The 18,462-nt window shown below is 34.9% G+C and overlaps 1 protein-coding gene across 1 annotated transcript in view; it reads right to left on the bottom strand.

The window, feature by feature from the left end:
• TEX11 (testis expressed 11) overlaps window positions 1-18,462 on the bottom strand; it is a 322,651-nt gene that overhangs the window by 158,054 nt on the left and 146,135 nt on the right. The window contains exons 13-14 of the mRNA XM_004694432.1: window positions 5,191-5,342; window positions 3,017-3,102 (exon numbers count right to left, since the gene is read on the bottom strand). Coding sequence (XP_004694489.1) covers window positions 3,017-3,102; window positions 5,191-5,342 — 238 coding nt within the window. The remainder of the gene's footprint in view (window positions 1-3,016; window positions 3,103-5,190; window positions 5,343-18,462) is intronic.

Here is an 18,462-nt window from a genome sequence, read left to right on the forward strand (position 1 = left end):
CCCCCCCCCGCAGCAGCTTGGGATCCATTCACCTAGCTGTGTTGTCTCAGTTTATATCCAGGGCTTTGTTGGGGCTGCTGGGGCAAAGGTCTGCAACAAGTCTGAGTCATATCCTTGGGTCTCCGGTTCTGAGCTGCAGCCTTTTCCCACGATTTGGTTTCCTCTCCCTAGCTGAATTGTCTCTGTTTATCTCCTGGGTTGTAGCAGGGCTCGGACAAAAGGCTGCCTATCAGCTGCAGCTGCCTCCTCGGGCAGTTTCCCTGTGCAGAGCTTCCTGGCGTCAGGGTGCCTAGATTTTTAAAGGAGCCGAGGGAGTTGGAAGCCGCTGGATTTCTGGGATCAGGTCCTGCCTGTGCAGCTACCCTTATGGGAACTCCCAATCGCCCGTTCTCCCTTGGTTATTTTCCTTCTAGTGAGTTCAGGGCGTTCTCATTTGGGTTGAAACTCATAGCGTGAAAGTCTATAGTCCATTTTTATATAATCCCATGCGAGTTTGGATGTAGTCGTCTTGGTGTCTTTTTTCTGCAGCTATCTTGCCGGTTCCTGAGCTGGTGGATCTGATAAGAGGCTTTGCATGGCGCCCAGGTGCTCTGGATCGGGTCTGCAGTTTCAGGGGTTTTTCCCTCACCCAGGTATTGAGATTCAGATTTGCAGTCTTTCCACAGCCTGGGCTCCACTCACTGAGTTGAGCATTTACCTCTAGGGTTTAGCGTGGGGCAAAGCAGCTCCTTCTGCCCGTGGAACTTCCAGGCACCTGGGTTTTCCTGGGAGTTCCCAGAAGGGAACTCCCCAATCGCCAATTCCGCCTCAGTTATCTACCTTCTAGTGAGTCCAGGGTGTTTTCGTTTGGGTTGAAACTTGCAGTAATTAAGTCTATAGTCCATTTTCAGTCCCCAATTCCTATGCAGCCCTAGACGCAGTGATCTCAGAGTCTTTACCCTGCCACCATCTTCTGGAAGTCCTCAGTAACATCTTTAAAGATGCAGCACCCCCTGGCCCTCCCTGGTGGCTCAGAGGGTTAAAGCACAGCACTAATAAGCTTAAGCCACTTCTGCATGAGTTCGATTCCCACCTGCCCCGGACGAGATCCACATATTGAGGGAGACCTCTCCTGACCTGCCCACTGCTCCCCTCAGCAGTGTACTTTGTTGATCTGCCTGTTCTGTTCCCCATTCTGTTTCTGGTGAATCCTCTCACCCTCCATATCTCTGGCCTGTACCCCAGTTCTATATGAATAAATAAATAAACCTTAAAAAAATATATGCAGCACCCAACACAACAATAGTGAAGAAAAGAATAAACAGATGGGTATACATCAAGTTAAAGAGCTTCTGTACAGCAAAGGAGACATTACAATAAAACAAACAGATATCCCACTAACTAGGAAATAATTTTCTCACACAACACTAGTGATAAAGTATGGCTCACAAAGATATACAATGAGCTGGTGAAAATAACAAAAAAATAAAATAAAGTGAATGACCCCATCAAAAAATCGGCAGAAGAGCTAGAAAGACACTTCACTTTCTGCATTTCCAGAAAGAGGAAATACAGATGGCCAACAAACATATGAGAAAATGTTCAGCGTCACTTGTAATATGGGAGATGCAAATTAAAACCACAATGAGATCTCTTCACACCAGTGAGACTGGCACATCTTAAAACAACTAGCAACAACAAATGTTGGCAAGGATATGGTGAAAAATGAACTGTACTGCTGGTGGGCATGCAAACCGGTACAACCACTATGGAAAGCTGTTTGGAGGTTCCTCAAACTGCTAAACATGGAACTTCCATGTGACCCAGCAATCCCACCCCTAGGTATCTACCCAACGGACATAAAAATATCAATTCAAAAGGACACCTGCACCCCATGTTTATTGCTGCTTTATTTACAATAGGGAATGCTCAAAAATAGATGACTGGATTAAAAAGATGTGGTACATATACACAGTGGAATTATTACTCAACAATCAAAAACATATTAAACGTATGCCTTTTGCAGCAACGTGGGTGGAGCTGAAGATCATGCTTAGTGAAATAAACCAGAAAGAAAAGGAAAAATACCGGATGGTTTCTCTCATAGCAGGAATATAATGGAACAGGTGAGAAAATAACAAGAATAATGAAGGGCCATATACCATATACATTTTGTGGGGGTGGAGTGGGGAATGGGATCAAAAACAGTGGGGGGAGGGAAATGCACTGGACTATGGTGATGACACATGGGTGATTTGGTGATGGGGAACCCTAGGGGATTGCAACTGAGATGGAAAAAATGCACAAAAATATGTAAAAATAAACTATTATAAAATTAAAAAAGTATAGCTTCAATTTTTTTCTATAGTAAATATGATTATGTAGTAAAGAGAAAAAATCTCACTCTATTTCTTCTGCATTTTAATTGTACCGTAACTTTTTAAAGAGTTCATGAAGAACAGTTTGGATTCTCAACATAAATGAGAGGCATGTGAAGAGATTTGTTAGTTATCACCTATCCCCCCACATACATATATATAGAGAGAGAGCCTCCCCCATTATCAACAACCTCTACCAGAGTGGTACATTTGTTACAAGTGATGAACTTACATTGACATATCATAATCTCCCAAAGTCCATAGTTTACATTAGGGTTCATTCTTGATACTGTGCATGTTAGGGGTTTGGATAAATGTATACTTGTCCACACCATAATTTTTAAAGGGAATACAACTTCTCTGGACTTTATCATTCCTCATATTAAAATAAATTACTTTCCTATAACTTAATATCAGTAATGTCATTTCCCTATACTGTAAGCTCCCAGTGAGGAAGAATCAGATCTTACTAATTTTTAAATACATTTTTGTAAAATGTCCCTTAACAATCTACATTATGAACATTTTTAAAATATTACCAAAACAGAGATTATTAAAACAACATTTAATAATCTATAATTTTTATAGTTAACATGCTTTTTATTTGTAGGTGTGGAGGAAGAATATGAACAAATTTTAAAAAAAGATGATTCCCTAACCTCAAAACTGCTGGCAGCTTTTTTCCACAGAATAGTGTGTAAACAGCCTATTAATTCTGTTGGCAGCCGTCTTCCTGATTGGTGACCTGGAAAAAAAAACCCAAACTCTAAAAATAAGAACCTAGATCTACTATATTAAATAAAGAGCACTAACTATACTTAGAACTTGTAATCATTAAAAAATGGCTGCAAACCTGATCATCTTCAGACAATTTTTTCATGAAGTTTAGGTTTCCTAGCAAAGTTGATTACATAACACAATCCCAGGTTGCTATACCCACACTAATTTGCCCATCAATCTGTGTTAGTTTTCCAGCCTAGTCTCTTTTTAATGTATTTTCCGTGTTCCAAATTTGATCATCAGATACCTTAAGTTATTGCAAATAAACAGAAGTAAAGCTAGAAATCATTAATAAGAAGAGTTTTATCTACTGTGTACTAACTAGATCAGAAAATGGTCACCAACAAGGCCATTTACACCTGAAAACCTTTGTAAAATGTTTTTAGACACATAAACTTTATTACTTTCAATTGTAACTCAGGTTTGATTACTTCCGGTCTAGACATTTATAGGGTTCAAATACATTAGAAAACATTAAAGTTTAGGTTGTAATAGAATTCTATACTCCCTTCTCTTCCACACTTTGGGCACTATCAGTTTCCATAAAAGTCTTCATCAGAACACTGAGAGCCTTTCCGCTAGCAGTCAGCATACATTTTTCTTTCTACTTTTCCAAATAAACTTGTCCTTTTAAAATGTAAAAAAAAAATTACAACACTTTGAGAATATGTGTATAATTAATATCACAATCACATTTTGGCTAAATGTAATCTTGGGAAAATTAGTTGTCCTAAATAACCAAGCTTCCTAGTTTGCTGACCGTTTACTTCCATTAAACATTAAACCATTTTTTTATTTTAAAAAGTCTAAATAATTTCACCAAATCCTTGATTTTTCTAAATGTTATGTTTCATGAGTTATGTTTTTTGTTAACATACTTTTTAGCTTTCTTAAAAACAATTTAACCTTTGCTAGACCATACAACATCAACATCACTAATAACTATTATATTTTATTGCACTATTAATATATCTCAGCGATGTCTTGGGAATTATTACAGGGTAGAGTATATATAATTGCTATATATTTTTAAATATATGAATGTTTTAGAAAATCTGTAGTGTTTTTTTCCCTCATAGTCAGTCTATCTGTACATTTTCCTGTAGATCTTTCTCTCTTTGTAATATGTTACCACTAATATGTCAAGGGTTTGACCAGATAACCAAGTTTATCAAAATTGGGTCTAAAAACAACTGCACTCTTACAGAGGACCTGAAGGAAAGGTATCAACAATAATATGTGGTTCACAGAATCTAAAGGTCAAAGGTATCAGATTATCATTAAAATATCTCTTTTTAAAAACTATGAATGACTGTTTTTATAAAAGCATGATACATATAAAAATTTAAGCAATCTAGTAAAGTATGATGAGCAAAGCAGTAAAGCATCTCAAATGTCACCACTATAGCAAATTCTAGTGCTAACAACTATAATTCCAGTTATATCTCTGTATGTGTACAGAGTTGGAAGGATGAATTGGAGTGATAATTTTCTAAGAAAGGGATCATACTACCTATCTTCTTCAGTAAACAGGTTTCTACAGAGAGGTAGGCGATTAGGAAATTGCTGAGATTTGCCTCTTTACAAAGAACAACGCAGGTCTATTTTATGTGGGTCAGAGTTCATAACAACAATGTTGCTCCTAAAAAGTTAAGACTAGGCATATATTTCACAACCTTCATTTATACTTGGGAAAAACAAGATTCAGAGATCTTGATAATTCACATGCAAATATGGCTAATTTGAGATTAAACTTTAAATATGAAATTAGCATCTAACCTCACAATTTTCCACTACACATGTTCTAAGTTCAGAAGTTTGTCCTTTTTTAGTTGCTGTTTTTAAAGTTTTTCCTTAGTTTCTCATTCTAGCTTGACAATATAGACTCTGGATATGTAAAGTATTTTACAGTTAAAAGCCATTATAGAGTGAGGGAAAAGAAGTGAGTAGGAAATATCTATCAACCTAAGTATTTTGCTACAGTTCTGACATCTATTTTAGGATTAGACACATATTAACACTTTTCTAAAACAGCTGCAGAAATTCCACTGACCTATAATGATTTCTTCAATCTTCTCATGGGCAAGTCTTTCTTCCTTCATTTGTAAAAGCATATCAATTTGGAGCAGTAGAGCTTTTCCAATATTTTGTGATGATTTAAAATGGTCACAGATTATCTTCAGGAAATAAAATCCAACAGATTCTCTGTCCAAATGAGACACAATTTTAAACAGCGTGAAGAGAATAACTTTTATTTTTTGATCAGTGGGACTAAAGTGCATTTAATTATAAGCAGAACAGCAAGATAAAACCATTTCTGTGCTTAGGTAATATAAAATGTCAAAATAAGCCTATTTGTCAACAATAAATCATTTAATTCAATTTCTTTAATTTATTAAGCCATAAACATTTTCTTTTCATGAATATACACAGAGAATCAGCTCTCTTCCTAAGAACTAAGTTATGCTTTTTCTTCAAAAATGATGCCAGTTTATAAAATTCAGAACCTGAGATTTAGTGAGGATATATGAACTGATACTAAAAATTTACCAGGACCTTATGATTAGAATTTTCAGGAGCTAATCTCAGCAATTTTCAAATATACCATACAGTAGTGTCAACCACAGTCATCTTGTTATACATTATATTCTGAGTATATATTTTACCTTGTAACTGGAAATTTATAATTTTTAATTACCTTCTCAAATTATTGTACTATGTATATACACAATATGGTATGTCAACTATTATCTCAGTAAAACTGGTGAAAAAAAGGATTTACCAGTTCTTGTTAACAACCATTCTTTAAAAAATATTACTTATGTATATTCTGTTTTGGTAAGCATATGGAGATTTGAGAGGTTGTATGAAAGCTCCAAGCACTTCTCCAACACCCTATGCATCTCTGCAATTTGACTGTTCCTGATTTGTGTGCTTTAATAAATCAGTGAGCTATACAAGGTACAGAATTTCTTGATACGCATTGAAAAAAAATTTAGAATCTAAGCCATGTGAAGTCTTCTTATACTTGACAACAAAAGCACAATTCACAAAAGGAAATGTTGATTATTGGACTTCTTTTTTTAATTTTTTTAAAGATTTATTTATTTGCGCATACAGAACTGGGGTACAGGCCAGAGGCGATGAGAGGCTTCACCAGAGACAGAGTGGGGAACAGAACAGGCAGATCTACGAGGTACACTGCTGAGAGGAGCAGCGGGCGGGTCAGGAGAGGTCTGCCACGCCATGTGGTCACCTCCAGGGCAGGCGGGAATTGAACTCATGCGGAAGTGGCTTTAGCTTCTTAGTGCTGTGCTTTAACCTGCTGCACCTCTAGGGAGGGCCCTCAGTAGGGTTCTTAACAATGTAACTGTTTTTTAACTTTTAAGAAGTCCAATAATCAGGCCCTCCCTGGTGGCGCAGCAGGTTTAAAGCACAATAGTAAGAAGCTAAAGCCAATCCCAGCCCTGGAGGTGATCCACATGGCCTGTCAGACCTCTCCTGACCCGCCCACTGCTACCCTCAGCAGTGTACTTCGTTGATCTGCCTGTTCTGCTCCCCACTCTGTCTCGAGTGAAGCCTCTCACTGCCCCCGCACCTCTGGCCTATACTCCAGTTCTGTATGCATAAATAAATAAATCTTTAAAAAAAATTCTCTCTAAAAACAAAGAACCCTGCTAAGATGAAAACATAAGCTAAGGTGTACAAGAAAGTATCTGCAAACTACTATTAAAACAAAGGAACCATATACAGAATATATACGAAAAATTTTGAAAACTCAATATTAAAAAAAAATCCAAGTAGAAAATAGGCAAAATCAGAGATATTTCATGGAAGAGGATATAGAGATGGCAAATATGTGTATGAAAAGATGTTTAATATCATCAGCCATTAGGAAAAGGTAAATTAAAATTGAAATGAGATACACTTATGAGAATAGCTAAAATTAAAAATGACAACACCAAATTCTCACAAGGATGCAGAGAAATTGCATCAGTCACTCACTGGTGGTAGAGATGTAAAATGGCACAGCCACAAAGAGATTACAATGGAACATGGAAAATCTCTTCAATAAATGATGTTAGTTAACTAGACAGCCATATTTAAAACAATGAAGCTAAGCCATTATCTAACAACAGATACAAAAGTCAATTCAAAACAGGTTAAAGGGATCTCTCTAGTGGCACAAGGGGTTAAGTCACAGCACCATGAAGCTATCCAAAGCCAATGCAGCATGAGTTCTATCCCCATCCAGGGAGGTGACCTACAAGGTGCAGCAGACCTCCCCTGTCTTGCCCTCTGTTTCCCTCAGCAATGTAATGCAGTAGAGTTGCCTGTTCTACCCCAATCTACCTCTGGTGAATCCTCTCTTCCTCCACATAGAAGAAATACATAGGCCATATACTCCTTGATATCAGCCTTAAAGATGTTTTGGGGGACATGACTCCAAAGGCAAAGGGAAAAAAAGCAAAAGTAAGCAAATGAGACAACAAAAAGCTTTGCACAGTGAAAGAAACTTGCATTAAAACAAAAATATCCTATTTAATGCAAAAAGGCATTTGCAAACCATATGTCTAGCAAGGCATTAATATAAAAAATACATAATGAATTCATAAAACTCAACAGTAAAAACAAATAATCTAATTTAAAAATGGACAGAAACATGGGGATCACAACTGAGATGAAAAAATGCACAAAATTATGTGAAAATAAACTACTATATATAAAATAAATTAAAAATGTAAAAATATGGACAGATAATCTAATTAACACTTCTTCAAAGCAAACATACTCATGAGACATAAGAAAATGATCTTCTCATTATAAGAGAAATACAGGTCAAAACACCAAGAAGATATCACTTCAGACCTCTAAGAATGTGATCATGCAAAAAATAGGAGAAACAACCATTGTTGGAAAGCATATGGAAAGAAGGGAAACTTTATACACTGAAGGTGGGAATGTATATTGGCCCAGTCATTATGATAAAGAGTATGGAATTTTTTCAAAAAAAATTGTGAACAGAAATCCATACGATGCAGTTATCCTACTTTTGAATATTTACCAGAAAAAAATACACAAATACTAATTCAGAGAGATATGCATTTCCATGTTCATTGAAGGCTTATTTATAGTAGTCAATACATGGAAACAAACTATGTGCTGATTGGTGAATGGAAAAAGATGTGGTATACACACACGATAAAATTCTATTCAGCTAAAAAAAAAGATTGATCCTGCCATTTGCAACAATGGACACAGAAGACATTATGCATAGCGAAATAAACCAGAGAACACAAACACCTATGATTTCACTCATATGTGGTATATAAAGAAAACAAACAAACATGAACTAAATAAAACAAAAATAAACTTTTAGACTATATGATCAATTAGTGGTTGCCAGAAGGGAGAAGGGAAAATGGTCAGTGAATCTGGACAAGTTGCATAAAGGTATAGTGAAGTAGTGAAGGATGGAACCGGATATTCGATAGTGAGTTTAATGTAGTATGTGTATATATATATCTATATATATATATATCTATATATATACACATATATATATACACACATATATATATACACATATATATACATATGTATATATATATATGTATATATATATGATGATTTTAATGATGCACACTTGAAAGAGATAGTGTTAAAATGCAATGTTACTTCAATTAAGTAAAGTTAAAAAAATAGTTAATTTTATGCAAAATTAAGAATTTTCCCAAATAAATATATAATGTGTAGCATTCAGAAAAGTAACAGTAACATGTTATTAGAAACAATGACAATTGAAGTGGAAATAATACATGAATCATCATTCTGTGTCTTAATGTTTGGATCACTGAATGATATAAGGAATTACTGAAACTTTTACTTTAGTGTACACAGATGTACGTGTAGTTTTATTTATGAATATATTAATTTAAATTTTATAGAAAGATTTTATATATGAAAATAGTTTGAAAAGAACTTTTAGGTAGATTCACTAATATGATATTAATATATTAATTCTGAAAGTTTGTAGAAATTATATAATTTTAATTAAAATACTAAAATGGTATGCAAAAATAATTTGTTTATGAAAGACATAAAGACTTTTGTAGAAATGGAAAACACCATTCTAAAATTAAAGTGGAATCTCAAGGGACATCAAAACAATCCTGAATAGGGGGTCGGGAAAAGCACTATGGACTATGGTGGAAGACTGCAGGTATTAGTGATGGAAGTGCTAAAGTGCCTATAACAGAGCAGGAATCCTATACTCTCAAAAGACTAGCAAGGATAGAAAACAATATTTCAATAAAAATTAAAGAGAAAAAAAGCTGGAGGCCTCAGACTTCCTGATTTTCAAAATGACTACTAGGACATAGTAATCAAAATAGACATGTAAACCAATGAAATAAAGAATGTAGAAATAAACTCTAGTTTACAAGCTCAAATTATTTTCAACAAGGTGCCAAGACCATTCAGTGTGAGGGAAAAAAAGCATTTATTTCAACAATTTGTGCTGGGACAACTGGATATACACATGAAAATGTGCATATACTTTATACCATATACAAAATGAATTAAAAGTTAATAAAAGAACTAAACAGAAGAATTAAAATACAAAAATTTTAGAAGAAAACACAAGAAAATATTCACAACATTGTATATATAGCAATGATTTCTTGGGCATGACACCAAAAGCCAGATTATAAAAGCAAAAATCAATAAAAGAAAGATATCAAAAGAAAAAAAAATCTATTTATCAAAGGACATAATCATAGAGCAAGGAGGCAATTGTAAAAGTGAAGTATTTGTATTCATATATGTTATATGGAGGCTAATATCCAGAACATAAAATAGCTCCTAAAATTCAACAATAAAAGGGAGGGCCTGGGCCCTCCCCAGTGGCACAGCAGGTTAAAGCATAGCACTAAGAAGCTAAAGCCACTTCAGCATAAGTTTGATCCCCGCCCCAGAGGTGATCCACATGGTGTGGCAGACCTCTCCTAACACACCCACTACTCCCCTCAGCAGTGTACTTCATCAGTTGGCCTGTCCTACTCCCCACTCTGTCTTCGGTGAAGCATCTCACTGTCCCTGCACCTTTGGCCTATATCCCAGTTCTATATGCATAAATAAATAAATCTTTAAAAAAAATAACAGCCTGACTTAAAACTGGCAAAGGACTTCAACAATCATATCTCCAAGGAAGATACACAAAGACAACAATCATAAGAGAAGATATTTAACATAACTATTCATCAGGAAAAATCAAAGCAAAGGCACAATGAGAAATACAAACAACAAACCACCAGAAAGAGAAATTAAGAAAACAATGCCATTTACAATCATGTCAAAAAGAATAAAATAACTAGGAATAAGTTTAACTCAGGAGGTGAAAGACCTGTACAATGAAAACTATGAGACATTGTTGAAAGAAATTAAGCAACACAAAGATATGGGAAGATACTGTAAAAACAGCCATTTTACTTAAAGTAACCCATAGAATCAATACAATCCCTACAAAATCCCAATTTTTGTTCACAAAAATAGAACCAAAAAATCATAGTATTTATCAAACCACAAAAGACCTCAAATAGCCAAAGTAATCCTGAAAAATAAAACAGAACAAAGATGGAGGTATCAGACGTCCCAACTTTGAACTATAATACAAAGCTATAGTAATCAAAGTAACATAGTATTAGAATAAAAACAGACACTGAGATCAATGGAACAGAATTAGTGCCCCAGGAATAAACCATACATATATGGACAAATGATTTACACAAATGGAGCCAAGAAAATACAATGAAGAAAGGACATACTGGGGACACTGGGCAGTCAGCAGAAAAAGAATGACACCAGACCATTATCTTGCACCATGTGGAAAAATTAATTCAAAATGGATTAAAGATCTGAAGCCATAAAGTATATCAAAGAAAACATAAGCAGTAAATTCCTTGGCAGTGGACTTAGTGATATCTTTGTCAACTCAAATAACAAGAAAAATGAAAGCAATAATAGTCAAATGGGACTACATCACAATAAAAAGGTTCTAGACAATGAAAGAAACCATCATCAAACCAAAAAGGCAACCTACTGAATGGGAGGAGATATTTGCAAATCATACTTCAATGGGTTAAAATGCAAAACATATGAAAGAACTTAAATTACTCAACCACAAAAAGCAAGCAACCCAATTAAAAAATGGGCAGAGGATGAATAGACATTCCACCAAAGAAAACATGTGGATGTATACGTGCATGAAAAGTTTCTCATTATCACTTATTATTAAAAACTAAGAATAGAAATATCATATGATCCAGCAATTCTATTTCTAGATATTTATCCAAAGAACATGAAAACACTAATTTGGAAAGATATATGCAGCCCTATGTTCATTATAGCGCTATTCACAATAACCACGGGTTGGAAACAAGTGGGCAATAATGGATGAATAGTAGAATAGATGTAGTATATAAACACAATGGGAAAATATTCAGCTATAAAAAGTGATGAAACCTTTCCATATTTGAAACATGGATAGACCTTGATAACAAAATAAGCATTCTCTGAGCAAAATAATTCAGGCAGAGAATGAAATATACCTTTATGATTTTACTATTTTTGGAAAATAAGTAAATAAACAAAGTAAAAACAAACTCTGAGATACAAAGAATAGATTGATGGTTACCACAAAAGAGGGCTGGGGTGAGTAAAATTCATTAAGTGGGTGCATGGTGATGGCTGAAAACTAGACCATTTGTGGTAATCCTGTTGTAATTATACAAGATGTTAAATTATAATGATGTACATATGGAATTTATATAACATACCTCAATTCATGTTTTCCCAATAATTTTTTTTTAAAAAATAAAACACAAGGAATTCTATCTCACACACATCAGGATGGCTAGTATCCAAAAAGAAAAAAAATAAGTTTTCACAAAAATTATGGAAAAATTGGAAGTTCTGTATACTAAAAGGGAGAATATAAAATAGTGCAGCCACTATAGAAAACAGTATGGTGATTCTTTGAGAAAAAAAAAAATGACCAAGTAATTCTACTTCTGGGTATAAAACCAAAATAATTGAGAGCACAGTCTCAAAGAAATATTGTACACCTGTGTTAATAGCAGTGTTATTAACAATACACAATAAGTGGAAGAAAGTCTCCATCAATGAGTGAATGGATAAAGAAAATGCAGTAAATATATACAGGGAAATACTATTCAGCCTTTAAAAGGAAGGAAATCCTGACACCTGCTATATCAAGGGATGAACCTTAATATTATAGTATGTGAAATATTACCACTGTTAAAAAGACACATATTATAAATAAGAGATGTGTAGAGTAGTCAAATTCATAGAAAAAGTAGAATGGTGTTCGCTAGAGGTTGCAGGACATGTAGAACAAGACACAGAGTTGCTCTAATGGGTACAGAGTTTCTGTTTTACATGTAAAAATTATGAGGACTGGCTCTAAGTGTGAATATATTTAACATTGGTGAAATATCCACTTACACACTTTTTGGATGGCAAAATTTATGCTATATGTATTTTGCCACAATTAAAAACTTTAAAATATCAAGGAAAGCATCCCTTTTATAGTTGAAACCAAAAAAAAAAAAAAATCAAATACTTGGGAATAAACCTAACAAAAGAGGTGAATAACCTATACAAAGAAAATTATAGAATGTTGTTTAAAGAAATAGAAAAAGACACAAAGAAATGAAAAGACATCCCCTGCTCATGGATTAGAAAACTGAACATTATCAAAATGACTATCTTATCAAATGAATTCACAGTCTCAATGCTATACCAGTAAAAATCTCTGTGCTCTCAATTGCATTCCTCAAAGAAATAGAACAAATATTGATGACATTCATATAGAGCTTCAAAAAAACAACCTCATCTCAACTGGCCAAAGCGCTCCTGACTAAAACTAAGGAGAGGCTCTCCCTGGTGGCGCAGCGGGTAAAAGCACAGCACTGGGAGACTAAAGCCACTTCCACATGAGTTCGATTCCCACCTGCCCCGGAGGTGACCACATGGCGTGGCAGACCTCTCCTGACCCGCCTGCTGCTCCCCTCAGCAGTGTACTTCGTCAATCTGCCTTTCTGCTCCCCACTCTGTTTCTGGTGAAGCCTCTCGCCGCCCTTGAGCCTCTGGCCTGTACCCCAGTTCTGTATGCACAAATAAATCTTAAAAAAAAAAAACTAAGGAGAATAGAGATATCACACTCCCAGACTTCAAGTTATACTACAAATCCACAATAATTAAAACAGTATGGTACTGGAACAAAAACAGACACACAGAACAATAGAAAGCCCAGAAATAAAGCCACACATGTATGGACAACTAATCTTTGATAAAAGCACAAAGAATATGCAGTGGAACAAATAAAATTTGTTCAATAAATGGTACTGGGAAAACTGGAACATGATAAGCAAAAGAATGAAATTAGACCACTAACTCACACTGTACAGAATAATCAACTCCAAATTAATAAAATAAATGAACATAAGACCTGAAACCATAAGATATCTAGAAGAAAATATAGGTAAAATACAACAAATCATACATTTCAGTAACATCTTTAAGGGTACATCACCCAAAGCAAAGAAAGTGAAGGAAAAGATGAACAGCTGGCACTACATCAAATTAAAGAGCTGCTGCACAGCAAAAGAGACAGTAACCAAAGCAAAGAGACACCTCCTGATTAGGAGAAAATTTTTTGCACTCCATGCAACTGATAAGGGACTGATCACAAAGATACACAAAGAACTCACAGGACTTGACAACAACAAATTAAACAAGCATCCCTTCCTCTCTCTTCTCCTCCCCTCTACCCGCCTCCACTTCTTCCACCTTCACCCACCCCCCTTTCTCTATACGTTGCCACAGGACAGCTAAGTGACTTAAGGCTTTCACAGTCACTGAGTAGCAATGAGGTATTTCCATGCAGTGTTAGTGGAGACCACATGCAGCAGTAATGATATATACGTGTCAAATAGCACCATGGAGGTCCCTATCCTCTTCTCCATTTGCATACTCCATGTCAATGAAATTTGAGTTGGGAACCTGGACTTCTGCCCCACCTGGCAGTAGAGAAGTGGTGTCTCCTTTTCCCCCCTGCCAGATCAGTGTATGAGGGCAACTGAAACAGAAGATTTAAATAAGATCCAGTGTCTCATAAAATGATGTTTTAAAAATCCAGTTTTCAATCAAGATCACAAAAGAAGCATATGCAAATTTTATTTTGTATAATGTATCAATTGTTTCATATCTAAAACCTTCAGGGTTACAGTTTTACTCCTCTTTAATTGCACATGCTTCACTCACCCTCAGTCAAACCTCCCATGCCAATATCTTATCTCCATCCTTCCTCTAGTCCATCCTCTCTTACCTCATTCCCATTGGTAACCTATATATTTTTACAAGATTCTTGGAATTGTTTTTGCCTTATTTTGCCAGTATATTTTTTGTCCTTATATTCCACAGATAAGTAAAATCAACCAGTATCTGTCTTTCATTTTCTTAATTTTCTTATTTAGCACAATCACCTCAGAGTCCATCCATTTTTGTCCCAAACAGCGCTACTTCATCTTTTTAAATAGCTGAGTAGTATTCCATTGAGTGTTTGTCCCACAATTTCTTAATCCAGTCATCAGTCACTTGTCACTTATGTTGTCACTTATGTTAACATGACTTGGCAATTGTGGACAGTGCTGTATAACACAGGAGTGAAAAGAAAATTCCGTATGATTGTCAAGACCACTGCTAGGTGGATCACATGAAATTTCATTTTTTCTTTCTCCATACCATTTCCAACAGAGACTACACTAAATTGCATTCTCACCAACAGTGAATGAGAGTTCTTTTTATATTTCCTTGCATCAATTTTTTTCTTTTATAATTTTTTTACATTATTCTTCATTTTATACATTTTTTTCATATCAGCTGTAATAATCCCCATGGACTTCCCACCACTTCACCATAGTCCCATATGAGGTCTGCTTTGTTCATGTGCTCACTGATGTTTGTTCTTTCTAGTCTACTTGATGTAGGCTATTTTCACAGAGATGAGCTGATATATCATTGTAGCTCTGATTTTCAGTTCCCTTATACTGAGTGATGTTGAACAACTTTTTGTTTCTGTAGGCCTTCTGATTATCATATTCGGTAAAGTGTTTATTTAGGTCTTTTGTCCATTTTTGGTTGGATTGTTTGTTGAGTTGTTGCAGTGAACAGATGTGATATCATCTAGCCTTTGTTATTCCATTTGTAGCCTGCAGCAGAGCATATTAATTCTTAAGGGTCCTAGGATTTCTGAGATGGTAAATGAACATTTTCTTTATAGTCATGATCTGCATTAATCTGTAGTAACAAAGTCCTTTGTATCTTCAAAATCAGGCTTGACTTCTCCCTAAATATGAAACTCTTAGATAGCATCTTCTACCAATATGATAGTTTCATCTACTTACATGTTGTTTACTGTAGTGACTTTAAACAATTAGTTAGATCTTCTGCATCATTTGCTGCAGCTTCTACATTTGTATTTGCTGCTTCCCTCTTGCACTCTTAATGTTATGGAGATGGCTTTTTTCCCATAAATCTTATCTCTGGTAGCTTCCAACTTTTCTTCTGCAGTTTCCTTACTATTCATATCTTTTATACAATTGAAGAGAGTGACAGCTTTGCTCTGGATTAAACTTAAGGGAATGTTGTGGTTAGTTTGATCTTCTATCCAGACCACTAAAGCTTTCTCCAGATCAGCAATAGGTTGTCCTACTTTGTTATCAATCATGTGTTCACTAGAGAAGTATTCTTAATGTCCTTCAAGATCTTTTCCTTTGTATTCATAACTTGGTTAACCGGTGTTATGAGGCCTAGCTTTCAACCTGTCTCTCTTTCAACATGCCTTCCTCACTAAGTTGATCTTTTCTGTTGATTTAAATTGAGACACATAAGTCTTCCTTTCACAAGGAGATTTAGAGTCCACAGTAGGGTTATTAATTGGCCTAATTTCATATTGTGTTTTATAGACTAGGGAAGCCCATGGAGAAGAGAGAGAATGGCAACAGCCAATTGGGGGAGCATTTAGAACAGACCTAACATTTATTGGTTAAGTTTGCCATCTTAGATGGGCATGGTTCACAGTGCCACAAGCAATTACAATAGTAATATCAAAGATCACTGGTTATAGATAATAACAAAACATAGTAATAATGAAGAGTTTGAAATTTTGTAATAATTACCATAATGGTACACTGAGGCATGAACCAGTACTTGCTGTTGGGAAAAAGGCACTGGTAGAATTATTTGACATAGTGTTTCCACAAACTTTCAATTTATATTTAAAAAAAGCCACATGTGTCAGGCACAATAAAGCAATGTGCAATAAAAGTCAGTATGCCACAATGGAATCTTCTTCACCATAAAAAAAAGGATATTTTGACATAAATTATCACATGAGTGAATTCTGAAGTAGGATGGTATGCTAAATGAAATAAGTTCATCTAAAAAAACAAATACTGAATGATTATACTTATGTGATCAGTAGAGTAGTCAAATTCAGAATCAGAAAGTAGAATGATGGTTGTACAAATTGGTGTGGGGGTGATAGGGAATTGTTTTTCTTGTATACAGTTTCAGTTTAGCAAGGTTAAAAGAGTTTTAAAGATGGATAATAGTGAAGTTTGCAGAATATGAATGTACTTAATACTATTAAAGCATATACCTAATGATCAAGAAGTTATATTTTGTGTTATGTGTATTTTTGAGGTTTACTGGAACATAGTCACATACATTCATTTGTATATAGTTTATGGTAACAGAAACAGTGTGGCCTACAATTCTGAAATATATCCTATCATCTCCTTTAAGAAAAAAGTTTTCTGACACTGAATTAGGTGAAGATAGGTGGCATGCCTACACAATTTTAAGATAGTACATATTGGGAAGAGTAGTTAATACATTTAGTGATAGAATCAGAATTCACATAGAGCAGAACAAATGAAAAAACAGTCTATAACAATGAGGCTGAAATTTAATATATTGCTTACAAAATATGACTTTTGGGTACTTAATCAAACATAAAAGTAGAAGATAAGAATTTAGGAATTAAGAGCAACTGATACTGGGGATGGAAGTACACAAGATAATGGACCACAGGTGCTAAGGTGGTGGGAGAACAATGGGAACTACACCTGAGGGGAGAAATTAAATACTGCACAAAAATTAGCAATGAAGCAAGAAAATGAATAAACTTATTTTTAAAAAGACCAACTGATAATGTAAAAGTCTAGTTTTGTAACCTCAATATATAAACCATGTAATGTGTTTGCCAGAAAAGAGCTAATTTAAACACAAACTACATAAAAGAATCATAGGCTCTAAAACACTGGTGCCCGAAGAACTTCCAGTGATAATGGAAATGTTCCCAATAGGTGCTGTCTAATACAGTAGCCATTAATCATATGGGGCTCTTAAGTCTTGATATTTCTAATGTGACTGACTCAAATTTTCATTCCATTTAATTTCAATTCAAATTATATACAGTGATGTAAACCAATATTACCTCAACAAAAATGTTTATTATTTAAAAAATAATTTCAAAGACATGTCACCCAAAACAAAGATAGTGTAGGCAAGGTTAAACAGCCTGGGATACATCAAATTAAAGAGCTTCTGTACAGCAAAAGAAACATTAACCAAAACAAAAAGACAACCACTTTATTGGTAGAAAACTTTTACACAAAATACTAATGATAAGGGACTAATTAAAAAGATCTACAAAGAAGTGACGAAACTCAACAAAAACAAAGTAAACAACCCCATTAAAAAAATGGGCAAAAGAGCTAAAAAGACACTTCTCCAAAGAGGAAATGCAAACGGCCAACAGGCATATGAAAAAATGTTTCAACATCATTTGTAATCAGGGAAATACAAGTCAAAACCACAATGAGATACCATCTTATACCAGTGAGAATGACACATATTAAAAAAAACTAGCAACAACAAACATTGGTGAGGATGCAGCAGAAAAAGGAAGTCTCCTACACTTATGGTAGGAATGCAGTGAACTGGTCCAACCACTATGGAAAGCTGTGTGGAGATTCCTCAAACTGCTAAAGGTGGAGCTTCCATATGATCCAGCAATTCCACTGGTAAGTAACTACCCAAAGGACACAAAAACATTAATTCAAAAGGAAACCTGCACCACAGTGTTTTTTGCACCACTTTTTACAATAGGTAAGTTATGGAAACTATCCGAATGTCCCAAAATAGCTTAGTAGATCAAGCTGACTTGTGGTAGGTA

The sequence above is a fragment of the Condylura cristata genome, unplaced genomic scaffold (genome assembly GCF_000260355.1).
Source record: "Condylura cristata isolate star-nosed mole 26May11 unplaced genomic scaffold, ConCri1.0 scaffold00043, whole genome shotgun sequence".
In the NCBI taxonomy this organism is placed as follows: domain Eukaryota; kingdom Metazoa; phylum Chordata; class Mammalia; order Eulipotyphla; family Talpidae; genus Condylura; species Condylura cristata.